Source organism: Corvus kubaryi, unplaced genomic scaffold, assembly GCF_017639235.1.
Source record: "Corvus kubaryi isolate FWS band 111438036 unplaced genomic scaffold, C.kubaryi_AGA036_p1.0 split1-131, whole genome shotgun sequence".
Lineage (NCBI taxonomy): Eukaryota > Metazoa > Chordata > Aves > Passeriformes > Corvidae > Corvus > Corvus kubaryi.
The window spans coordinates 23,092,058-23,118,862 of record NW_024582073.1 but is presented as its reverse complement, the minus strand read 5'-3'; the positions used below and the strand labels follow the sequence as shown (position 1 = coordinate 23,118,862).

At 38.4% G+C, this 26,805-nt stretch overlaps 1 protein-coding gene across 1 annotated transcript; it reads right to left on the bottom strand.

The window, feature by feature from the left end:
* Positions 1 to 3,693: 3,693 nt before the first annotated feature.
* Positions 3,694 to 26,655, bottom strand: NOP14 (NOP14 nucleolar protein). Its single transcript, XM_042052853.1, has 18 exons — positions 26,189 to 26,655; positions 24,761 to 24,895; positions 23,830 to 23,971; positions 23,166 to 23,311; positions 22,607 to 22,744; positions 21,301 to 21,423; positions 20,036 to 20,167; positions 18,593 to 18,881; positions 17,194 to 17,324; positions 16,899 to 16,984; positions 15,140 to 15,275; positions 13,135 to 13,236; positions 12,204 to 12,357; positions 7,446 to 7,605; positions 6,467 to 6,614; positions 5,435 to 5,553; positions 4,336 to 4,491; positions 3,694 to 3,990 (listed from the first exon to the last, which is right to left on the bottom strand). Exons 1-18 carry the CDS (start codon positions 26,384 to 26,386, stop codon positions 3,891 to 3,893), a joined length of 2,595 nt encoding a protein of 864 aa, XP_041908787.1. The 5' UTR covers positions 26,387 to 26,655; the 3' UTR covers positions 3,694 to 3,890.
* Positions 26,656 to 26,805: the final 150 nt, after the last annotated feature.

The window sequence follows — 26,805 nt, the reverse complement described above, 5'->3', positions numbered from 1 at the left end:
CTATGGCTGACACCAGCCTCTGCCCAGCAGAGCAGACGAAGTGGCCCTGCTGAGCTCAGGAGTAGCCTCAGTGCCTGCACACAGCAGAAAGCTGATGGCCAGAGGGGAAGCCTTACACAGACCAGGGACACACCATGGTAGATGGAATGCAAGGAATGACTGAGAATATCAAACTGCTTACCAGCTTCCAACTGACAATCAAAAGACCAAACTGTTGAGGAGGCTTTTCATGCTGTTACAAAAAAGGTAATTTATGCAGTTTCTATCTGAACAGTTTTGTTCTCACCCTATTCTTTACAGTATTCATATTCAGGGTAGCTATTCTCTGGAACAGCTGATGTTGACAGATAAGCTACCTGAAATTAAAGGCAAAATGGTAATTTTCCTTTTTTGTGTGTGATGACTTGATTCTAGTTACAGAACAGTTTCTTTTTTTGGATAATTAAATACAGATTTACAATTGATAACTTATGTGTCAAAAGGCCCATTATGACAAGGGTTAAAAGAAACAGAGAGACAAGACAGTAACTGGTAAATGTGATGGTGTTCAAGAAGCTCTGAGAAAGGGTCTGCCAGCACTCAAGCATGTTCAAGCCCTCTGTAGTCCAAATGACCAGACCTTCCTATCACATCAGAGCAGCAACACTGCCCAACTACTGTGGTACTGAGCAATGGCTAAACTGTCAAATCAGATTATTAAGCTAAGGCAGGACTACATAGTCTTGCTTTCCTACTCATGTAAAATACTATGTGTTAAGCATCAGTTAGTCTCAGAATACTAAATCTGACTTTAAACATTGACAATACAATTTGTAAAAGTGCATACAGTGATTTTCATTCAACAAGATTTCAAACAGAACGACTTTCAGTCTGGCATTCCAAAACAGTTGTGTAAGTCGATCAGCTGAGGTTTCCTCATCCTTCATCTTTGTTCATCAGCATCACAAGATATTCCTGTTCATTCTCTTGTCCCAGAAAATGTCCTGTCCCAAAAACATTCTCATTGTTTCTCTACCCTCTTTCTTTCTTACCTCCCTTACTGAGGAATAAAAAGCAGCTGCAAGTGGTATCAAAAATCAGGATCAAAGTGCCTCTGTCAGCCTCTCTGTGATTCTAATACCCTGCTGGATAAAACTTCTGAAGCTACTGCTAAAGTCAGATAAATAAGTAATAGTACTTATTAACAGTTTATTTGTGCTACATAGACTGTGACTAAAACTCCAAACTGAAAGTATGAATTTATAGCATGAAATAGGAAGTTAGCTCCTTTCTCATTACTTCACTCTCGAGTTTTTGACTTAAAAAGATTTTGCTTAAAAGAAAAAAATTCATGCTGTGCCAAATAGAAATAAAACAGGAGGTATACTAATCTTCTGAGATTCCTTTGAGGTTTCAGAAGATAACCTTTCCAAAATCAGCAAAGCTAACTGAAAATGAATTTATTTTTTAAAAGTGTGAATGGATTTCAAACATAGGAATCTTACTAACTTTTGCATGACACAAGTGTCTTCCCTACATGTACTTAGCATCCAGCCTATTTTAACACTTAATACAAGTGCTTTTGCAAACAAAAAAAAGCTGATGATAATCACGTATTACTTGCATTACTAGTCATACTGACAGTCAATAAAAACTTCTTCCTTCAAAAAAGTGCTTTTCTCTTTTAAGAAACAAGACTTACCTAACAAAGACAGTTTTGTCATTAGAGACTAAATGTAAAGGCTGTGCTTCAACCCATCCCCTCCTAGTTTTAATCCTGCTTCTGTTACAAGTTTAATTTGAAAAAAACCTCAAACCAACCAACAACAAAAAAAAACCCCAGCCAAAAAACCCCACATCCCCAAAAAACTCCCCAAAAGCAAACACCAAACCAAAACCCCCAGAAAACAGAACAAAGAAAACATTCTAAGCCAGTCCAAAACAACCAAGCCTAATTGTTAAATCAGATTTACTGACAGTGTGTGAGCTCTTCTTCATGAACAGTAGGTAGAGCATTATTTCTGAGTTACCTATAGGCCAAAACACAGATCAGATATAGGAACAACATTTGAAAACAGAGGGAGCTTTAGGGGTTTGTTTTTGTAAAGAACCATGGCCATTAGTTCATTCTTAATACAGGTCTTATTTTATAGTTTGTCTTTCAGATTGAAATCGAAATGTTAATGTAAAAGGGAATTTTGTTTTCCTAACAGTTTTCGATGGAAACATTACAATTTTGTTCAATGCATAAAAACGATCACTGAATTTACCAAATAGGTAGTGAATACCTGAACAGAGGACCTAGTTCAGATTAGCACCCATTAGTAACTATGATGCTCTTTGTCTCATTGCAATGTTTTTTCCCCACTACAGTACAAAAAGAAAGCATTAGAAGTATTTATTAGCTCTGTTAGGAGAACAGATGTTTTTCAAAGTCATGCTGGGCAGTTATCAGTGATTAGACATACATGATAAATTAAGTGGAAGAAAGTTATTACTGTTCCCTTATGTCAATTTTGACCATACTGAGGAATTCTAATTAATCACCCTAGATTATTAAGAACTTCAGAGCTGTGCTCCATTCAAAACTTACTGAAGAGATGAATGGATGTTCAGATTTAACAAAGGACTTCTACTTAAAAGTTGTTTCTATCACCCAATACACAATTTGGCATGTTCTGATGCTACAGACTAATTAAAATGCTACTGTTTAAATTATACTACCATCATGAGAGCTGTCTGCAACTATTCAGTGTTAAAAAAAGATCACAGAATGTCCTACCAGGACCATCTCCATGTGCCCAAGAGTTTCTTGAACTCTGTGCTGTGACCACTTCCCTGGGGAGATGTTTCAGAGGAACATTTTCCTAATATCCAAACTAAGTTACCCCTGACACAACTTCAGGCCATTTCCTCAAGCCCTGTCACTGTCACCACAGATCAGTGTCTGTCCCTCCACCTGCCCTCACGAGGAAGTTATAACTGCACTGAGGTCTCCCCTTGGTCTCCTTCAGGCTGAACAGACCAAGTGCCCGCAGCCACTCCTCACACAGCTTCCCCTCAAGGTCCTTCAGCATCTTTGTTGCCCTCCTTTGGATGCTCTCTTGTAGCTTTATATCCTACTCTTGAGGTGAGGCTGCCCCAGTGCAGGGCAGAGCAGGACAATCCCTCCCTTGCCTGGCAGCGATGCTGTGCCTGATGCCCCGCAGGACAGGGATGTCTCTCCTGGCTGCCAGGGCACTGCAGGCTCATCTTCAACTTTCCATCAACCAGGACTCCCAGGTCCCTTTCCACAGTGCTGGTCTCCAGCCTCTCATTCCCCAGTCTGTCTGTACATCCAGGGTTGCCCCATCCCAGGTGCAGAATCCAGCACTTGTCCTTATTGAACTTCACACAGTTGGTGAATTTGTCAAGATCTCTCTGCAGGACCTCTCCGCCTCTGAGGGAGTCAGCAGCTCCTCCCATTCAGTGTCTTCAGCAAAATCTACTTAGTATAGCTTCAAGTTCTGTGTCCAAGTCATTGATGAAGGTGTTGAAGGCCCTGAAATGGAACCCCACTAGTGACCTCTCACCAGTCTGATGTAACCAAAGGTTTGCTGTACAATGTTTGTGTGTGTGTGTAGGTCAAGTTAGTTGTGTGTGATCAGGTTTTAGACTAAGACTTCTGATTATTCAGCCAAATATTCTCATTAAAATAAAAAGAGGCATGCCACATACAAAAGTGTTATTTTTATTTTCCTTATGAAAAGTTGTGGATTTTCCTAATGAGCAGGTTCATTTTTTCGAACAGATCTGATGATGTTGTCTCCTCAAAAGGAATGCATGCAGCAAATGCAATTAAAATCTGTTCAAAAGCCATAAGACTGGGGTATTTGATATGGCAGTAGGTTTCCTGCTGCAGATAGTCCCAATTAACTCTGCCATTTTTTCCTTTTCATTGCTTTCCATTCACCTTCCTGTGTAGCAAGGCTACCAAGAAGCTCTTTCACTTTTCTTTTTCTGGCTGAATCTCTGTAAAACAATCAACATTAAAATATTTCAGTAAGATTATATTAGGGAAAATAAATATACTTAGAGAATAATTATTAATTCATAAGAAGTCCCACAATTCTTAAATTTCATCAACACACCGTTTAAATAAAAACATTTTGCATCCTCTTAAACTAGAGAAATGAAACCGCAAAGTTCAAAACACTTTAAATTATCTCTATTGAAAATGTTTGGTTTTCCTCAAATTGCTCCATTTTATTTAAGTTTAGTATGGTTGATCATTAATGGCAGTCTTGGCACACAGCAAAGAAACGAACACACAGCAGAACAACCCCCAAAGTGGTGCGGAAACAAAGGCTGCGTTACCTCTCCATGATTTCTGACAGCTGCATTCTAGCCAGAAATTGGTTATCTTTCCGAATCTCACGAATGGCTCCTTTAAGTTCACGTTTATGCCTCTGGATCAACTGCTTTCTTTCTTGCTCCTTCTTGCTGCCTGCCTGCTTTCTTCCAAACTCTAAGCTGAAATGAGAATGCATGTGTGAGCACAAAACACCTTAAACCCACCATTTTTTCATATTTATAAGGAGAGTTTTGTATAAAAATTAACTCAGTATTTTAATTCCTGCATATAATTAAATTGCAAAATAAGGAGCTGCCCAATGAACATACCAGAAAAACACTCACCAGACCTTCTAACTGCACATCATCAGCAGCCAATGACCACATTTCAATTCCCTGTATGCAGCCTGCACTTTGAACAGACTAAAAAAAGCTAGAGTAGAAGAATGGAATATATCTGGAGAAAGATGGAATCTCCCAATACATCTTAAATTTTTGCAGACCTTCTCAGTAGACGCATTTTACAGAAAAAGTCTGATCAGTTACTTGGGGATAAGTGTGTAAAGCAGAGAGCAAAGCTGACCTCTTCAATTACTAGAATAAATAAAGCCGACACTTTGTGCCCCTCTAGATAACCAGTATGGTTAAAAAGTCAGCAGCCGATATAAAGCAGATTTCCTGAATCAGAACACTGTTCTATGATCTGCAAAACTAAATTAGTGTTTTTCCTATCCATCTTTTTACCTTCATATATTTCATATACGTATGAGCTACTCATATTTGTTCTTCTGACTTGAGTGCCTGACAGAGCATTCAGTAAAGCACCTGAAAGGATAATAACCATCTAATCATCTTGAAATTTGTGAATTTACAATTTATTATATGGGCAAGAGTTGACCTCCAGTGCTATTTTTCCTACAGGATAATATGTGGTGTTAAAATTCCTCTTTCCTTTTTTCCTCTCGCGCGTACCACCCAACTAGCTGGCCCCTTGTGAATTATGTACAAAATCTAGCAGAAAAACAGCTCTGTTTTGTGTCATGCTTTCCAAATTCATTCTAGCTTGCTAAAAATCTTAAGGTTTAAATGCACCTTTCCTTTGCATCCAGTGTTCTTTACTTACACTTTCACAATTTTTGGAGTATACTGTTTCAATGGCACTGGCTTCTTTTTCTCACATATCAATGGGGTATAGTGTTTTACTTTGTTCTCCAGCTCTTTCAGAGCACTGTGATACCATTCCTGAAAATGCAAAACCAATTACAATTGTAAAAGCCTATCAAAACCACCATAAATCACAAGCTATTATAAACTGAATCAACTGTAATGTTCTCCCCATGTATTTTTTTCCTGGGTTAAGTCACAGCTACTCATTAGGACACTGCTAACACTGACATGCTGTAATCCAAATTGGATAATTCTTAAAAGCTTTTGGAAGTCTATTAAAATGGTATCATGGACAATAAGGAAGGTTTGCTGGTAGTTTTACCTAACAGAAGAAGAATCCAGTTTAACTCAGACTCTTCCTTTCATGGTAATTTTAAGAATGATTGGAATTTTTTTATTTTGATGGGAAAAAACACAGGCAATTTAGCATCATCTACATAATACAATTTTGTTCTCTAAGGACATTTCATGATGCTTCTTCGAGGAAAAGACAGTTTTGCTACACTCAGAAGAGACAGATTAAAAATTTTAATCTCATTGCTAGAAAATAAGCAACTGTCCTAGGTAAGGCACTGACCAGGTATATTTATGTTCATTTTATCTGTACAGTTTTAAGTTTTACCTCCCCAGTTTGGTACATCTATTTGTTTTACCAAGGTTTTACAGATTCACTATGAAAGTACAAGAGCAACCGGATGCCCAGATAACTCTTCTTATAAATGACGTCACTCCTGGAATGCTACATTATTACAAGCCAAGTGCTGTTGTGTTCATTTAGATGAGCAAGAAACAATACACAATGAAAAAATACCTTTTCTAAACATTCTCTGTTCTTTGTTTTTTCCACAGAAACATCAAAATGCCTTACCCTCAAAAAAAACTCACTAATGCTTACACTTGTGGTTTTTTGTTTATGCACAGATGAAGATCACAGAATTTATTAATAAAATAAACGTATTGGGTTAGTCAAATCCCAAGGAATACATACCTGCATTTTTTCAGGATATTCATTCACTGGCACATGTTGTGTAAGGAGTATTCTGACAGGATGCATTATTTCATGGAATGATGGCAAGGACTCATAGAGAGCTGCACATTTTTTAATAAGGTCAAAACACAGGGCTAGACATGATAACCTGTTAATGCACAAACAAATTAACAATTTCACTTGCAAAACTGCAGTGGATTTTCAAATAAAATGAACTGAATTAATTAAATTTGGTCTGTTAGCAGAATCCATTAAGACTGCTTGGCAGAACCAGTTACAATTAGAAATAGTTGTTAATTCAGACTAAAACTTTCACTCCCCTAAGCAAATACCAAAAAAATTCCATCAGCAATGAATCATTATGCCAGTGCAGTGAACACAAGCCAATATTCTGTCTTTGCCACTTACGAGGAATAGGAAGTTTTTATACTGGTTCTAAAAGTGTTCTGCTACTGATTCTGAAGTTCTAAAATTTTGTTTAAAAAGAACTAGTAATTTTGGCTTTCAGGTCTCTTAGAACTTAACAAAAGGCTTACTTATGCCAGAAATAAAGTTATACCATAACACATGTGCAAGTTGAAAAATGAGGCTGAACATGGTTAGTGAATGTGTTCAATTACAGTCTTCCCTAATTTCATTGTTCTATTTATGTTACACTTTCTAACGTAGTGTTTGTATATAGATACAGTTATTTAAGTCTAAGGAGCTTGACAGTTTAAAGTACTGAGCACCTCCTCTGTCCCTACAGCAACCTCATCAGTTCAGAGCTGAACCAAAAAGGAATGGAAGGTCTGAGCACTCCAACAAGTGCTCTGCATAATGTTCTGGCAAAAGATTAGCACATGTTCTGTGCTACAGAGTAGCATCATAAAAACACAGCCGAACCATCCACAACTCTGATTTTTACTTCTAAAGAGCACTGTCACTGAGAGGACACAACAGATGTTTTGGTATTTTTTCCGTTCACACTTTTACATACCTGATATGATTTATCTCTGTTCTGCTGGTTTCCTTTAATCTAGTCACAATACTCAGTGGCACATTTTGCTTCTCCCAACTTTCCAGATCCTCCTTATCACACACCAAAAGCAATTCTAAATTTTTCCCCACTGGTGTAAATGGATGGACTACAGTATAGCCTAAAAAACCAAGAACAAGAGTCATTAAACAAGATCAATTCTATGCATTCTTTCTGAAGAAAACCCGCCAACTCATTTTACATTTTTTATCATACTACCTTAAAAAATACTTCTATCAGTATCAAAGTTTTCTAAAACAATAGGAAACACTGGAGCATGGGGACATAGGTCAGTACTGTAGTCACACTGCCCAAGTCACAGAATCCAAATGCAGGGACTGGGAAAACCAAGTACTGCCCACTGCAGAAGGTCAGGCTTGAGACTAAGGAACCCAAATGTGCTCAAGTCCATGGGCCCTTAGGGATCTGAAGGTCCTGAGGGAACTGGCAAGATAAAGCTCCTAAACCACTTTTGTATTTTTAAAGTTGTAGCAGACTGCTGAAGTTCCCAGTGACCGGAAAAAGAAAAAACAACCCCCATTTTTAAAAAAGGGAAAGAGGCGAGATCCAGGGAACTACAGCCTGATCAGCCTCACCTCTGTGCCCAGCAATATCATGGAGCAGATCCTCCTGGAAACCATGACAAAACACATGCAAAACACAGAGATGCTTGGGGACAGTCAACACAGCTTCATTAAGGGCAAATTGTGCCTGACAGGTTTAGTAGCCTTTTATGACAGGATTACCGTGTCAGTGGATAAGGAAAGAGCAACTGATGTCACCTACCTGGATTTGTACAAAGCATTTAACACTGTCCTGCACAACATCCTGGTATCTAAACTGGAGAGGCATGGATTTGACAGGTGTATAACTCAGGAGATAAGCAATTATCTGGATGGTCATACTCAGAATTGCGGCCAACCGTTTAATGTCTGGATGAAGATCAGTTATGAGTAGGGTCTGCCAGGGGGTCTGTCCTGGGACCAGTGTTATTGAACATCTTGGCTGGGGACACAGACAGTGAGAGTGCACCCTCAGCAAGCTTGCAGATGACACACCAAAGTGAGTGGTGATGCGGATACTCTAGAGGAACAGGGTGTCATCCAGAGGGACCTTGACAGGCTTCAGAGGTGGGACCATGTGAACCTCGTGAAGTTCAATAAGACAAGCTGTGAGGTCCTGCATCTGAGTTGGGGCAATCCCACACATGGATACAGACTGGGCAATATGAGTGGATTGAGAGCAGCTTTGCAGAGCACTTGGGGTATTGGTGGATGAAAAACTGAATTCTGAGCTGACAATGTGCCCTTGCAGCCCAGAAAGGCAACGCATCCTGGGCTGCGACAAAAGCAATGTGGGCAGCAGGTCAAGGGAGGGGATTCTTCTCCTCTATTTCACTATCATGAGATCCCACTTAAAGGAATGTGTTCAGCTCTGGGGCCCCCAGCAGAAGGACAGAGACCTGGCTTAAGAGCATCCAAAGGAGGGCCATGAAGATGACCAGAGAGCTGGAGCACTTCCCATATGAGGACAGGCTGAGGGAGCCATGGTTGTTCAGCCTAGAGAAGAGAAGGCCCTGGAGAGACCTTACAGCAGCCTTCCAGTATTTAAATGAGGCCTACAGGAAAGATGGGGAGGAACTCTTCACCAGAAAGCATAGTGATAAGATGAGGGGTAACAGTTTTAAACTGACAGAGGGTAGATTTACAGCAGATAAAAAGAAGAAACTCTTCACTATGAGAGTGGTGAGACATTGGAACAGGCTACCCAGAGCAGCTGCAGATGCCTCAGCCCCGAAAGTGTTCAAGACCAGGCTGGATGGGGCTTTGAGCAACTTGGTCTAGTGGAAGCTGTCCCTGCCCATGGCAGGGGGGTTAGAATTAGATGGTCTTTGAGGTCTCTTCCAACTCAAACCACTCCGTGCTTCTTTGATTCATTCTGTGGATGGGGAAAGTCAGGACATGTTAGGTACATGTTTGCCCTGTGGGAAAAAGGATGCACAGTTAAACTGCAGGTTTGCTCCAGGATGGAGCACTGGATATGCTTAAGAGGACAGGGCAGGCACAGGACTTTCCCATGGAGTCACAAGTAGACGGCTTTGACCAGAAGGTGGTCACGAAGCACAGTGAGCTGGAGCAGCCCACAGCTGCAGCCACGGAGCCTCTCCTGTGAGCTCACAGCAGGGGCCCTCAGACACACTGTAAAGTCTTCTCCCACTCCAGTTAAGGGATTTTAAAACAGGAAGAGCATGGAATGCAGAATATATACTGCAGCAGGGCATATGGAAAACACTAAAGAATCCCTATGCTTCTGATCACAAGCTGATCTGTGAAACTACTTATACAGCAACATGAAAGAAGCATCTGTGGAATTTCATGGCTAAGGGACAAAATAATTTGCATTCTCTGTGCTGGACATTGGGGGCTTTTCCCCCCTCTTTGTTTTCCTTATGTCCTGCAAGCTTGCAGTGGAATTTATTTCAAAACTTTTTCAAACTCTAAGTTCAGATTATTTACATGCTCTAGAGTCTGTTTGTGGCTCTTCACAGACAGGCCAGAAGACAGTGTATTTAAATAAAGGCTTTTAAGGTTTGGGACTCAAAGTTGTAAGAGATTATGACACACAGAGACTTATGCAAGATCAGGAACTAAGATATGTGAGTTTTATTATCTGATTTACTTGTGAGAGGATAGCAGATCTCATTAACAATTCCATTAGCTAAAGCTATCAACCATGAAAACTCCTTCCCACTCCCTCCACCTACAGCTTTTCTTTTGTAAGGTAATAGTTTTTACTCTAAATCAGACTGTATTTCAGTCTTTTATGAAGCTGTATTCCATATATCTTTCTTATGTGAGAAATTTATGGATCAAGATCATAAAACTGAAACATTAAAAGTTTATTTGCTGACTCTACTCACTGTTAAACTTGAAACCCAAGAATTTTTTTGGTGTTATGGTGCATTAACATTCCAGAGAGCATGTCTGCATGTCTGCCCATTTTAAAGTATTCTGTGTTGATAGCTTAACCACCACAATTACGAGCCATACTTCCACCACGAATATTTAAAAACACAACTGGATACCTTGGGAACTTCAAAACATCAACATTGTCTGGAAAGTTCTCAAAGAGAAGACTGTACCTCTAAGGTATCTTTTATTGAGCTTTTCCTCGCTGCTAACAGAAACCAACACCATGAAAATTTAACTAGTGCAAAATCATTAACAGAAATACGAAGAAATATTTTTTAAAAGTAACAATTGATCATTATTTACCACTAAATATTTTTCAAGTTTCTTATGTAATTTTGCAGAGTCCTGTATTTTAACTGTACCAAACCCCTCTGTAGATCAAATACTCCAAGAGAGTACACAAAGGAGAAAATACTTTAAGTACTACGTAACCCACCCACTCTATAACCTCTTCCCACCTCCTTCTAAGAGTTCAGCTGTTGGCGTTCTGGGAATCCAGGGCCGAGCTCTGATGCAGCCCAGCTGTGTAACCTTGGCTCACGCTTCAGAGGAAACTGCTAAGCTGTGAGAAGCAGCTGGGGAAAGGTCTGTAGAATACAGCCATGCCAGATAATAAAGGTGAAACTGCAGTGATAGGTTTGTTGAGAAAAGGGAGCAGGGGTGGCTCAAAAATTCAAAAGAAAAAAAACCACACCACTAGCATGGAAAGGCAAAAAAGTCCTCAAGAGAAAGGAAGGGAGCTGCCTACTGAAGATGTACTGGAATACTGACAGAAGCTAAACCTTCCTCACCAGACCGATGACTATTTAAAAAACAGACTCTTAAGGGTCTTATCAAGAGTGATGAGCACACTAATACACAGTCTGTAGTTCATTAAATCCCAGATATCTTGTGAGTTTATCAAATAATTGAATTTTTCACTTGGTAATATCCTGCCTGCAGAGTCTCTTCCTGCATGTTGTGCTCAGACAGAGATATTAACACATGAATTAGTTACTATCCTCTGACAAAACTCCTCAAAAGAAAATTATTGTCACTGAACTGGTTAAAAAAAAAGCCCCAGAACAAGAATAACTTTAAAGACAAAAACTAATAAAAGAAAAAGAATTGAAGAGAGACTGGCAAATTTTAAAAAATTGCAAATAAAAAAAAAAAAAATCCATAAACATAGATTACACTGAAAGGTAATTTTATTATCCCTCTTGTCTGTGGAAATTGTTAAGTTTACACAGTTATGTTATTAATCCTGCTTGTGGGGATAGCTGCCCTCTATTACACTACTACAAATCCATGTCAAATAAAAAGGAAAAATACCGACTCTGTGATTTATGTCTCTCATTTAGCTTGGTGACATGGCTGTTAGCTGAAGGGTATCTGCAGCATGAGCTGCTGCCTCACCGTGAAGTTACAGGGTACTCACCAGGAATCCATTAGGAACTCTGAATTTCAGAACACAGTCTGTTTAGAATGATGATATTGCAAAAATACTGCACTGAAGCCAACATGACTTCATTTCCTTTAATAACTTCAGTCCTTTCCTTCCTGCCAACAACACTAGAGGATCTAGTTTGTAACAAGATGCCCAAGAATCAAGGTTGTGTTTGGCTAAACTACCAGATGATTTTGGCCTTTTGTTCAAAAACAATGAAACCAGTGTGAAATATTTGTATTTAAAAAATTTAAAAGATAAACCCCAATACTAAAACTGACTCTAAACTAAATACTCATTTACTCTAAACAAACTCACCCTGGGCCTGGTTTTTGGGTAGAGAGATGTGAAGTACTCCAAGAAGGAAATTGATGAGTTCTGGTACAAATCTTCTGGAGAGAGATACATATTCCAGGAACAAACAGCATATAAATAACCCTTTAATAACATCTTGCAGTGTTGTAATGCGACACTAAAAGAAATAAAAAGAACAAAATATTCCTAATTAAAAGCCTATACATCACAAATACAGAATCTCCCAAAAAGATGAATTATTAACTACACTGAAAGCATTTGAAGCCTATAAAATTACACGCTTTGATCATTGATGAGAACCACACTGGCTTTCCCTGGTCCTCACTCAAGAGTATCTGCAGAACTGAGTAACAACTTTATCAGAGCTCATTTAGCCACTAGAAGGTGCTAAACCACAAACAATAAATTCTTCAGAAATGAACCAGTGAAATAGAAAGCTCAGAGCAACTTGGCAGCAACAGAACAATTAACTCAAGACTTTCGAAACATATAAACAGATTAGGATAGAAAAATAAGGACATATTTTAACTCAATGCATTAGGTACATTTCCGAGGAAAACAAATACTGCCAATTTTTAAGTAAATAACCTCTCAAGTATGAAGAAATGCTTATATGGAAAAGAAACCACTAACAAATGACTTCAGATTGTCTTCAGTCTGTTCTGTTAGTCCCATGTAATTTACCATAGAAGGAATTCTTGTGTGACAACATGAAAAATTGAGGAGATACAATTTTGTGAGTTGGACTATACCCTGCAAGGGTGTTTTCCTCTTCACCCTTTCTTCCAATTACTATCTGCGGCTATGCCAAACACAAAGCTGCCTTTTCAAGTACATTTCCACCATATACATTAACGTTAACACACATATTTGGAGTCCTAGGAAGAGATAAGAAAGTGAAGTTATATACTGAGGTACAACATCACAGACATACCTTAGTAAGTAGCTGACTCATGTACATAAAAGCAGGTGTTACAACTGGGTGCCAGAAGTCAGAAGTTGGAAACAGCAGAGATATAATTTTCAAATAAATAAGCTGATTGCATATAAAAGAGAATAAGGCAAAATACAGTTAAGACATTATTCCCAGAATCTTGACTTTATACATATGTAACTTTCAAGTGAATAACTGCCACACAGTAGTCAAAAATACTACAATATACATAATTTTGAGAAATCTGATATGATACATGACCTATTTATTGAAACAACTGTTTAAGTTAGATGAGAAAAGAGAATATCCATTATGGGATATCCATTATAGGTAACATTGTGAGTGAGGCAGCTGAGAGAACAACTAAGAAGGAACTATGCCTCCCAACCCGCCCCATTTACTCCATGAGAACACCTCACCCCCTTCAGCTCACCACAATCACATACTCTCACACCACAAGCACAGGAGCAGGGGGCCACACAGGACCTGTGACACCTTTCAACACCTGTGACACCTCAACACAGACAATGAAGTGACCAGAATCCTCCAGCACTGGCACACACCAACGAACAGCCAAAAAGAACTTTTCTGTTCTCTTCTGCAAAGTGCTTTTGCAGCCACAAGAACTAAGCAGCCATTAGGTACCCTTTTACTGAAGGGGACTTGAGAGAGCTACAAGTGACCTGTCAAGACCATATGGAAGTTAAACATCAGTTGCAAGGTAATTATGAAAATTATTTACGTGGATATTTCCACAGTAAAGCAGATGGAAGTAAAGTTTTATTGCTTCAGAGCTGTTCCTCTCTATAAAGCTTCTATCACACATAAATACTCTCCTGAAGTGTTTTGGTTACTAAAGGCTCCGAATTTTAGGCTAAGGTAACAGTAAGTCTATGAAAAGCCAAACAAGACAACTGATCTATGGAATATTCATCAAACAAGTGCTTTGAGCATACAAAATGATATAATTTCACTCTAAAAGATAATGATGGCCTGCAACCTGGAAAAGTTCAGTGAAGGGAATGAAAGCCAAAAGTGTGACTGGTGTTATAAGGGTGACAGTAACAATTTAAATATAGAAGTTAAAAGCTCTCTACAATACATTTTCTGCAAAATCCAAAACATCCTGAATAGACTCTTCAAAAGAACTCAATATATCTTCGAAGCCTTCCAAACAAATCCTTCAGTCTATTTTCTTTCAATAGTCTAATTATTCCATGAGGCAGCAGCAATTCATCAAGCTGACAGAAAACAAGTAACTCCCTCTGAATTAGATTTATTGTTTGTCTTTGAAACTTCACTACAATTAAAAAATACTAATTTCCCATATGCTCCATTCTTGAATTCCCTAACAGACATTTACCTAGGCACTGTAAAAGCCATCTGTTCACATTTAGCACAGCCAGTGAAAATGGGATACTACTAATACAAGAAGGAAAGATAAAATTTTTCCAAGTCACTAATTCGGCCATTGTCATATGTAAAGCACTCAGAAATGATACATTTTTATATCCGTAAGAGTATTTTCTTGGTTCATTGTTTGGTTTTTTTATCTTTTTTTTTTTAACCTAAGAGATATTGCAGAGATACTGGACTTCTGTGGAGCACTTTTTAAAAACATTTGCACTTAACACAATTAAAGAAATCACAACACCACTGATAACATCACTTCTTCCTAAAACAACCTCTTTAAATTTCATCAGGAAAACAGTGTTCGGCTGTGAAAAGTTGAGGTGCAATTTTAATGTATTTTCCCCTTATTAATTCCACAGACACACTTCTATTCTGAAGAATGTGTGTTTGCATTGTTTGTTTGTTTCTTAGGAGTAGGGTTTTTTGTTGTTGTGGGGGTTTTTGTTACAACTTATCTCCACAAAGGCAATTTAAAATACTGAAAAACCTAGAAAGTCATAGATGCTAATAATTCACTACATAATGTCATCTTGCACTTATCACCATTCTGTACTAATGCAAAGAGATTATCCCAGCAGTATGCATTTGTTACCGTGTCTAAACCTGGAAATGTTGCTCGGCCTTTGACTTCAATTACTTCTTCCACATCATGTGCAGCGTCTCGAAGGATAAACTTGATACTGTCACTGGCTGCCTCAGGAAACATCTGGCAAAGATTGTACAATGGCCTATTAACAAAAAATTTAAGTCATAATCAAGTTACACCACTGATGTTAATAAAAAAAATTATTTTTAAGCACTCATAGGAAGATTTCTTGTGTTCCATCTACATTGTAACAATAAAAAACTGTCTGCAACAAATGTTTCTTTTTTAGAATATAAATTATTATTGTAATACTTTAGTTTACAGAGACATGTATTTTTCATTAGGCCTTGTGAGAATCCTTGAGTTGTAGGTTTCTAAATCTCAAATAAAAAATAATTTAAAACTTTTAAATACACTTCCAAATAATTTGCTTTGGTATGACGTAACGTATCCTTCTGAATCTCCTAACTTTAGATATTACTGCACTGAAGTATGCTGGCTGGTACTAGACAGCTCACTCTTCTAAACACTCTTAGGCAATATTAAACAACATATAAGGCAGCAACATGGTTAGCAAAATTATTACTGCAAACAAGAAAAAAACCCCAAACACAAGCTAGATCAGCTCCTGGCCTATGGTTAGTGCCTACAGGCATATGCAATCTGGAGCCTGTATCTGTTTGGTCTTCAGCATTTTCAGTGAAATATGTCTGTAGTGATATTAATAAATCCCAGTCCTAAAAGACAACTAAAACATATTTACCCTTTGGTAGAAACCATGTGTGACAGTATCAATGGGTCAGAGCTCTTCCTGATGAATTCAACAGAGCAATGAATGCTAATGCTGCACGTAACAGATTTTTAAAAACTTAACTGACTTTAGCATGAAATAAAAAAATATATGCTGAAAACTACGTAAAAAAAACTCCTTAAAAGAAAGCTGTCTATCCTGCAAAGTCAAAACAGGAATCACAGGCTAATTTTGTTTGGAACGGACCTTTGGAGATCATCTGATGCAACCCCTTGCTCAAAGCATGGCTAACTTCAAAGCTGGATCAGGCTGCTCATAGCTTTGTTGAGTTCTGTGTATCTTCACAGCTTCTCTGGGAAGCTCATTTTAATGTTCAGTACCTTTTCGGAGAAGGTTTTTTTCTTTAAATCTAATTACAATTTCCCTTGCTGCAGCCCTTGCTCACTGACTCTTGTTCTTTGCTGTATATCTCTGAGACAAACTTGGCTCTCTTCTCACAGCCTAAGCGCCTGTCAGGTATTTGAAGACAACAATGCCAAACTGACAACTTCCTGCAAAGTGTTTAGTTGGAACTTCCGCATGAGCTTACTATAACACTTTTAATTCCATTTTCATCCAGCTCCCTGAGTGAATTCAAAGAACTAAAACCCATATGAAAACCAGAGATTACAACAGAAACTGCACAGGGTCATTGCAAAGTTTAAAATCCTTTATCAGCAGGCTAAACAACTTCCTACACAGAAGTTTCATGCGTATATGGTATTACTTGTCCACTACCCACAAAAAGCATTTTGCAGATCAAAAAATACATTCTGAGGTTTTGAAAATCTCTTGGTACAATTAATAGATCAAGTAACACATGAAACAAAGTTAAAACATTATAAAGCCTGAGTCACCAGCTGCCAACAAGTTCTACAGAATATTTGAAAGGAACACGCAGCTAAATGCTTTACTCTAGGTAGCTTTTCTTTTTAAATCCTGAAGGAGCAAAAGTCCTTAGGATTTAATACTTACAGGACCAGTTTGTCAATTGTTCTGAGTTCTGGTAAATCTAGAGTTGCTAACTCTCCAATATATTCCAAAAGGAAGCCAAACAATTTCTGCAAGAAGCATAATATGTCAAAATTACTAGGTTTTTCTTCATTGTACATATTCTTAAACCGTGATACAGACTTAGAAAATGAAGATTAGCATGTTAATTCTACCGTTATTCACAACACAGAAGCATGTATATTTATACTGCTCCCTGAATACTTACTAAAACTTAATCTGGAATTAAGAGTTACTTTAAACATAAACCAAAACATACTTCCAACTTTGCTTTGTTTCCGACTGCAAGGCTTGGATGATTGCATTTCTGAACTCTCTCCAGTATAATAAGCTGTTGTTCTATTGTTCTTCCAGCCAATAAAGACTTAAATGTCTCATAGGACTCAGGAACTAGAAAAAAAACCAAAAATTGACCAGAAAAAAATCTCAAACTTTACATCTTTAGTGTTTGTGCAACAAATTTCCAATCTGAAAATGCTATTGTTCAGAAAAAAAAGAAACCATAGAGGTTTTAAATAATTCCCTTTTAAACTCTAATATCTATCAGCATATATGTAGCACCATATCTATGAACACAAGTCAGAAAAGAACATGTTTTTCAATGCTTAAAACTCAAGTCATCCTCTATTTACCACCTATGCCAAACAGCACAACTGTGTTGACACAAAGCAGAATTAAACCTAAACACACATTCAACCAAAAATTTACCATAATACACTTAGGTCTGTGTTTAATTCACACCCAATTAGCTTTTGTATGAAGAACATTAAGAAAAGTAACCATATGGCCACTAATAGAAAATTATTTAAACCCCCCCCAAAAAACCAACAACCCTGGCACATATTTAGTTTTTTACAAAAGTCCACATGCCAGAAGACATTCTAACTAGTTGTGTTTTTTTGAAAATAATTGCTTTCAATTCAATAATAATTCAAGCAAATCCTGAATGCAATTTAAAAGGCTCTGTGTAATAAGTCATCTTCTTTTGGTGGAAAAACACAAGCACTTAAGGAAGTTGTTTGAAAGGTTGTTTAATCTTGCAACAGACACTTTTGTTAGAGAAATCTACACTAGGACAATAGTTAGATAAATTATGTGCTTAATATGAATGAATGTTTTGTGTACTATTTGAAACATGTCTCCTCCTTCGTGCTAGGCATGGATCCCAGACCAGTCAAACTTTGAGTGTCTCTATAATAATGCAATGTTACATCACAGGGATTAAACTTCAGAATCCTGCCTCTCCAAGCATCTTCTGACAAAAATGTCAGTCCAAACACCAGAGAAACTGTAAGAATAGATCACAGAATACTGTTCTGGCTTCTCTTAGGTGAAACAGTATCACTTTGGATTGGATACGCTGGTTGCCTTCAGAAAGGAGCACAGGTATTTTTATTTTACTCCCCTGTATTTATCTTCCAATGCTGATGCTGCTCAGAGGGGCAGAAACTGCTCTGGGGTGAAACAGATCTGGTTTCTACTGCTCCAAGCATGACTAGGGCTGCTCACTAAGAACAGCAGTTACTGGCTACTCTTCGCATAGTAGAACATAACTGTGAAGCAAAACTTCATTAATGAATGTACGACCTACAGGGCAGAGAAAGTGATTGGTTGAACCCCCTGACACCAAGTGATCTCTGGATCCATCCTTTGCTTACCAGCAAATGTATAGGGAAGCTCTGATTTGGCAGCTTCTCTCTTTGGATCTAATTTCTCCACATTCGGTGATTCATTTTCACTTCCTTTGTGGTTTTTCTCTTCTTTATTCCCTGCAGCTTCTTCTTCACTCTCAAGATCAGATTCAAGATCACAGTGGCTATCTGCAGCATCATCCTCCTCATCTTCACTTGCAGATTCTTCCTGACTTTCTTCTTCATTCTCATTATCTTCTTCCTCTCCTTCCTCCTCTTCTTTCTCCTCCTCATTTTCAATATTAATTTTTCCATCCTGTCCATGAGAAAACAAGCCAGTTTGTGATAGTACCTCACCACAATCACCATGCAAAGCTGTCTTAAATATGCATGAAGAGAATTTGAGCCTTGCTACCCTGACCAGGCAGTGAAGGCCAATAGTGCCAGTCAAGAAGGGATATTAGGGAGAGAACATACATGTAGATATAAAAAAGCAGGGTATTTTCAAGGGGCTGTAAGAAACTGGAAGAAGAAAAGATAGTATATGAGGACTAAAAGAAACCACACAGAAGAAAAACTAATAGATGATATGAAAATTTCAACATCACTTACAGAAACACTCTTGGTTAAAAAATATATTCCTTCTGTGTGTTAAAATAGCATATCAGATAAATATTTGGTCCCATCCTGATTTCATTAATCATCAGTTTAAATTCACATTCACAATTGGTATTCTCCCCTTCAAGGAGAACAGTAGTTCCCTTGTTACGTGTGTATGAGAGGAGAGAATCAGTACACACGTGCATCACAGTCAGGGTGACTCATAACATCAGCTTTAAGGTTATGTGGCTCTGACACCTTAATCAAAGCTATTTCAGAGTGGAAGGGTTCTTTTAGAAATCTACTCATCTTTAGACTGAAATTTGGTGGAGGCTATATCAAATACAGTGAAAATTAAAAAAAAAAAATAACCAGAAGGGCTAAAGAGCCTCCTCGTCAACCCAGTAGGCCAGTGGCAGAGAAGGCTACTCTAATAGCAGGAATACAGCCAGTTGATTGAAGGAAACAACTACTTACTTGACACATGTAAGACCATATATAACACAGCATTCAGTTTTGGGCCTTCAAATACAATAAAGGTATTGATAAACTGCAGCAAGTTCAGCAGAAAGCCACCAAGACTACTGGGGTCTAGGGCACCTGCTCTGTGAGGAGAGGCAGACCTGGGCTTAATTCAGCCTGGATACTAAAAAACCTCTTCACAGTAAGGGCAGTCAGTGCTCATCTCTCTGAGCAGCCTCCATTCTAGGAGACTTTCCAACAACAGACTGTTTCTGAGAACACTTGTAATTTCATAGTGGACCCTGCTCTGAGCAGGAGGTTGGACTAAATGTCTCCACAGAGTTCACCTGCCAACTGTTTTTCCTAATCTTTATAGACCTCTGAAAATTCAGAAATTTTAAACCTTACCTTGTAAGACAATAAACGTCTGTCATCCTTATCCAGGATAAAGCCATCAGCTAGATCATCAGCTGACATGTGGCTGGGTCTCTTTTTATTTGCCTGTTCATCTATTCCACGCATTCGACGTAATCGATCTGCCTGTTTCACAAGAAATACCACACACAGATAAGAGATATCTAGAGCAATCAGGTGACACCAAAATGGAAGATCTCTCAAATGCTACAGCTAGGAAAACCCAAGAAAAAACCAGTTAATTTGGATTACTCATAAAGTTGCTGAAAAGAAAAAAACCCAGCAACTTGAGAAATTATGGGCAAAAGCTGACAATACCTTATTTTTTTGTAGGAAGTACAATCTGATAAGAGCACACAGTCAATTGGATTAGATTATTTAAAAGGCTTGAAAATTCAGTTAACCAGAAGCATTGTGTTCTCTTATTTTAAAATTTAATCTCTTTTGCTTATGGACATCATTACTAGAAAATAAAAGCTTCTAAAATGTTTCAGGATTCTGCAGTGCTTATCTGTTTCCCGTGTGTGTAACAAGCTTGTAGTGAACACAACACTATCCTAAGATTTTTGGGATATAGACTGAGCATCAAACAAGATGGTAAGAGCAGAAAAGAAAAAATCTCTCTCTGTTCTGCTATTAGATACTGAGCTGCTCTGATGTAATCTCAAGGTACTGAATTCCCTACAGTCTTAAATGTGTTCCTAGAATACCAAAACAAAAATGAAAAAAAAAAAAAAAAAAGTGAAACATTTACTGAATTATTCAATCTTCCCATAAGACTCAGAGCTCCATGTAACAGAAGTAGCATGCAACATTACCCAAGACAATCTATTCCTCTGCAAAGCAAAGCTATATACATGCTACACCTGGAAGGCTCTTGCAATATCAGAAGAAAACAATAAAAGACTTGCCCAGTGTATTAATTCAACTGCTGTGCAACATGATACTCCACTAACTTAGAAGCAACTCTCAACTCTGAATAATTTAAAACATTTAAAGGCAAATCAAAGTAACATCACATTTTTATTGAAGGAAGATTGACTCATTTCATAAAACTCCACAGGCCCATACTAGGCCTACAGGTTTTTTTTGTTGTTGTTTTAATATCAGATTACAAACACAAACAGAAGATTTCCTGAATTCACCCTCTGATGAATTGCAGTTTAGTACAGCCACTTACAATCTAAGGTCAAGCAATGAATATAAGCAGTCACTCCCAAAAGACAGGCCCCAAACAATTACAGCCATAAATGGTATACCTCGAGCTTCTGGAGTCGCGCCTGCTCTTCTTTGGCCAATTCTTCTTCTGTCTTCAGCCTTTCTGAAGGTTTTGCTTTCATCTCAAATCCAAGTTCTCGAACAATCATATCGTATTCATCAGGCTAAAGAAATATTTATGCAATTGTTTATTATCTTAAGTTTCATTATTCTGTTTTGCAGCCATCCCTCTGCCAGACTAACAGCTACGAAATCAGACTGTTAAGATAAAAGACTGCTTCCAAAACAAGCTGTGAGAACACTCAACTCAGAATTAAGACAAGGAATGGTAAGAATAGTTGAAGAGAAATTCTTCTGGAATTTCCCCCTTCCTTACTTTAAGTTACTCACAACTGAAAAACCTAAAAAGAGTATCTTAAATAATAACTGGCTTACTTATTCCTTAAAAAAACTTTAAAATATTGTTTATTAACAAAACACAGCTAGAATTAATAAATTAATAGCTTTATAATTTACATTTCAATTTACACTGTCACATGAGATAAGCCTTTGCTAGTTCCATTACATAGAAGCCTAGCTTAAAGAAAATAAACAGGGATGCTGATATTCAATGAGCCTCAGCATGCCATGAAACAACTTAAACCCAAAAATCAATACACCAAAAAATGAACTCTTGGTCCAGTATCTTCTGTTGTACTTTGAGATCAGTTTTAATGCAAGACTGAACTAATTAACTGATGTTATAAAAACTGGATTCTACTGCAAAACAATAAACGGAAATTGACAATATTCTGCAAGATAATACATGTTTCTAGAAGAAAAAGAAAAAAACTCAATACAATAGCTATTCTTAGATTTAAAGTATAGAATACAAATGATAAAAAAAGCATGAGACCTTAAGATATCCATTCAAAAGTAAATTATTTTCATTCTGTCTTTGAAAGGGGCAGAACCCAATTTCAACACGGAAATGTCTGTTGTCAAGTACAAGTTGTTTTATCCAATGAACACTCCAAAGGCACTCAAAATAAGTCAGTGTTCCCAACTACTTTAATTATTCAAAAAAATGTATTTGTCCTACAAATAAGCTGCAAGGGTGTTGTTCAGCCTGAAACCTTCCTCTCACTTGATAACTAAAGAAAAGCAATAACTAATTCAAATCAGAGAAATCGTACAAAACCCTATATTCCTCCAACTAATAGGAGTATCCTAAAATTGTAGCACTCCTTCAATGTAAATAGTAAGTAACGTTTTATGAAGTGATGAACTTGGCCTTATACTTCAGCCACTACAAGTCAAAACTATAAGTTACTAGAACCAAGGAAATTAGTCTAGTCAAAACCTTACCTTGGGTTTTTCTATGTCTTTGTCCTTTCTCTCTGACTTTGGGGTTTTGCGGGCAATAAGGGTTTGGATTTCCTTCCAGTCTTTGTCAAGTTTTTCTGTGAGTTCTAAGGCACTTTCTCTCCGAGTCTGCCTCTCTTGCTAGAAAAATAAAACAAAAACAAATGTAGCAGTTATGTTCAGATGGACATGACATAGCATTTACAACATAAATGCAAAATGCTGTCTAACAAATTAGTAATTTCAAATATTTAACATTTTGAAGCTGTAAACATTCTTTGTGGAAGAAGCAGTATAGAGCTATGCTGAATGGTACAAGGGTTGTATACAGAAAACAAGTTAGTTGTGAACAGAAGGGGAGATTTGGGGATACAAAAGAATGGCAGATATACAAATTATATCTAAAATGCCTACAAAGTAGACTTTATTCAAGGAGCTTGTACTCTTCTCTTACACAGCTTCCTCCTTTGTTTTCTATGCCACTATTGTTCTATTCTACAAATACAGGAATGGTGACAGCTTCTTAATCACACTCACTTATACTTCATGGCTAAAAACTCACCTTTTCTTGTTTAGATTTGGCTATCATCTCTTCTATGAGTTCTTTCCTAGACTTAGGTTTTTCCTCTTCTTCCTCTTGCTGCTCGCTTGATACTTTTTTACGAAGGAGACCTCCACCCCCTCCAAAGTGAGCCGCAGTTAATTCAGCTAGCAAAAGAAAGTAGAATGTGAATCTTTCAAATCCACACATGACTGCAAGAGTGCTGCTGCTGGGACAGTATCTCCCTACTCTTTGAGAATGGAAGCAATTTTAACTATTGAACCCATCATGCATTATTCCCATCCCTATAGGAACGGAAAAGAGATTATGTTAGACACATAATTTACACTGACAAATACTTGGTATGAGATAGGAACACATTTTTTTCCAAGAAAGCAATCAGAAAACTCACACTTCAGATTCTGGCCAAAGGGCTCAAAATCCAGGTACATGTTTATGCTAAAAAGCTCACAGAGTAAAGAAGCTTGCCAGTAGTACATCCAACTTAACCCCTGCTAAAATCCAGAGAGCTGGTCTGTGTGTAGCTAAGAAGCAATCCAATCTGGTTTAAACATTCTAACCAGAGACATGATATTCTTTCTCACTGAGAGACAGTACTGACCAAATGATGTACACATTTACCAGTAATAAAACCAGCAGTGGGACAGCGGCTGACACTTCTTACCTGACAGTGCTCCTCCTTCTTCTGTGTCACTGTCACTATCAACAATATCATTTAGTTTTTCAATTTCTGCCAAAGATTGGCCATAGTGAGTCAATTCCTCATCTTCATTAAGATTATAGATATTCTTCTTTCCATAATTTTGCTAAGAACAGTAAAACAAACCAATGAAACATCAAAAGATCTTTAGTTCCCAGGCAACAAATCAACACAGCCCTTAGTTTTAGTCCTAGCTGAGGAGATTCTCATTCCAGTGTTTTGCTGGAACTCAACACTGGAATAAGAGCACTGCCAGACCAGTATTTTCATTCAAATACATTAAATGTTAAGTGAGTCTCTTATACTAATGTACAAGCGGACTAACTCAGGAAACCTAGGGAAGCTTAAGTTTTATCAGTAACAGCAATTTTTAATTACTGCATTTCAGGCCTAATGAAACAGACTTCAACCTATAAAAATTGCACTACTCGATTCTGGAGATTGAGTATGTTGAGGCAGAAAGGATAGTACTGCACATTGAATTCACAGTACAGAATGACAGCAAGTTACAGAGTTCTTCTACCCAGCTACTGAATATAGTTGATGGTGACTGCCTTTTCCTAATTTAGATCCTAAATCAAAGCATTCAAAGAAAACCAAGTAATCAATGAATCTCCTTGTAACTAGCTTCCTTGCATGTCAGTGCTCAAAGAAATCTCTGCTTCAAAAAGTTATCTTGCAAAACCAAAACCATTCAACGAAAAAATTTCTATTTCCACAAAAAAATTCCTTTTCCGTAAGTTCCAAACATATAAAATCAAAACCAAAGCACTACCCTGCAAAACCCTTCTATTAAGGGGGCACTTCCAACTTAAAAATTCAAGTGTGTGTTGCGGTTTTCTGTTTGGCTTTGTTTTGTTTGTTGGCTTTTTTTTTTTTTTTTGAAATCATTTACCTGTCTTTCCAGAGTGAATCGTCTGATCATCTTTTCCTCGGGAGTTATCTTGGTGTTATATTCACCAAAACGTTTATCTTTAAACACATTTGTCTTTTCTCTTTCTTTATACTCTTTCAGTAATGTTTGATTGCGCTAGAAGGAAAAAGACAAAAGGAGATAAAATTAAAAGAACAGAGAGTAGCTGCTTTCAAAGTCGAGGTAAAAAAGGCTCTATGGTATCCTGTCAACATAATAATCTTTATATTGCCATCGTATCATAAATAATAATTTACCAGAATGCAATGAAAGAGAAGGCAAAATTAACATGAAAAAAAGATGGGAAGCTCATACAACAACGTTCAGGTTCATTAAGTTCTCTTATAAGCTCCCATGCGAAGATAAATGCTCCGCTGTATCTCACCTTTATTTTATCACATACAAAAGCTATGCATTTCCACTGAAGAACTCTGGTATGTCTGAAGCTTAGTAAACTAACATATTAAAGAAAGCAAAAAAAGCCTATCTCTTTGCTTTTGCTGCACTTGCCCTTCCAGTAAGAGCTTTAAATTCTGTTCAACAACAGCACATATGTAATGTGCCAGAAAGAATCTCAGGGACATACTTTCAAATTACACTTTTTCAGCTTTAACTTAATCTACAGAGGTTTTAACTTCTTTGTTGGTTTGTCTGAAGTGACAGACCACTAAAAAGTCCAGCATTTCACCCAAGTATAATGTAGTTTGCTGGAATCCCAGATGCATAGTATGACACACTCTCCGTTATACATTACAGATTTTGGCCAGGTAGCTACTGATGGCAGTAGAGAAAGAAAAAGAGGCATTTTGAAAATGGTACAAGGATTGAAGATAAAAAAATTACTCTTCTTAAGTTGTATGGTCATTCTTATGGTGCAGGGGACAGATCATTACATCCCAACATACTTCTACAACACGACTATTTAACCAGTGTGCAAAAAGTCACCTGCATTTGTTTTCCAGATCAACAGCAGTTTCTTTTTAGCTACACATTTCTCACTGCATCCCGACCTTAGTGCCGTTTCAATTTTTCACTATTACACCAACGTTACAACATTATCAAGAAGCTTAATATCCTGTGATCACCAGAACCGAGCGGTGTCACGAACACTAACTCTGGTCCAGTGCTTACTCGCCGACAACACGTGCCATTGCATTCTAGACCCGGGTAACTTAAGAAGAGAACCATTCCCACACAGGCAATAAGGAACACCTGTGCTCCTGAACCCTGTGGGTTGTACTGGCCGGAGCCATTCCGAGCTCTCCATCACCACCTGAGCACTGAGGGGTGACCGGCCACTCCTGTGCGCAACAGAAGGCGTCGCTTATTTCACCGGAGAGGGCTCCAGCCTTATCATCTCCCCACATCCACTGATGCCCTCCTTCCTCCCTACTCTGGATGTTTTCTTACCTTCTTGATGGCCTTGGACCGTGAGACACCAGGCAGCCCCACATCATTTTTGGTCTTCCTCCCCAGGATGTCAAACTTCTGCCTGTTGACTTTCACCTCAAAGGGGTTGCTCTTGACCACGGCCATCGCCGACTTCACGGGGCCCTTTGCTGTGGAGTGCACTGACACCTTCCTCTTCCGTTTCGCCGCCTTCCCCATCTCTGCTCCGGCTGCCGGGGGGGACGCGGTGGGGAGGCAGCGGCTCAGCCCTCAGTGTGCAGGGCCAAGACTGGGGGTGCGAACGGGGCGAGCAAAATGGCGCCCAGGGGGGCGCAAAACCTCCCCGAAGTGCCCCTTGGCCTGACCCTTGCCCTCCGACACAGCTCCGTGAGAGCCGGAGGGGCGTGGAGCGCAGGACAGAGCGCAGAAGAGGACGGAGAAGGAGGAAAGAGCAGCGCGACGCCAACGCGCCCCTGAACCCGCCGTACCCAGCACTACCACATGCGCACCGGCAACCCGGCACCTCTCGCGAGAGCTTAGCCCAAGTACCGCGATATTTACCGCTCTTCTCCCCGCCCGCTTTGGGACGAGGCTGGGGAAGGTTTGATACACTACATATCCCAGCAGGCTCACCGGAC

Coding starts and splice junctions, on each gene's coding strand:
- NOP14 (XM_042052853.1), bottom strand. CDS start 26,386: ATGGGGAAGGCGGCGAAACGGAAGAGGAAGGTGTCAGTGCACTCCACA. Junction 21,424..22,606: donor AAGACATAGAAAAACCCAAG/GTAAGGTTTTGA, acceptor ATATTTCTTTAG/CCTGATGAATACGATATGAT. Junction 12,358..13,134: donor TGAGTCAGCTACTTACTAAG/GTATGTCTGTGA, acceptor TATTTCTTTTAG/TGTCGCATTACAACACTGCA.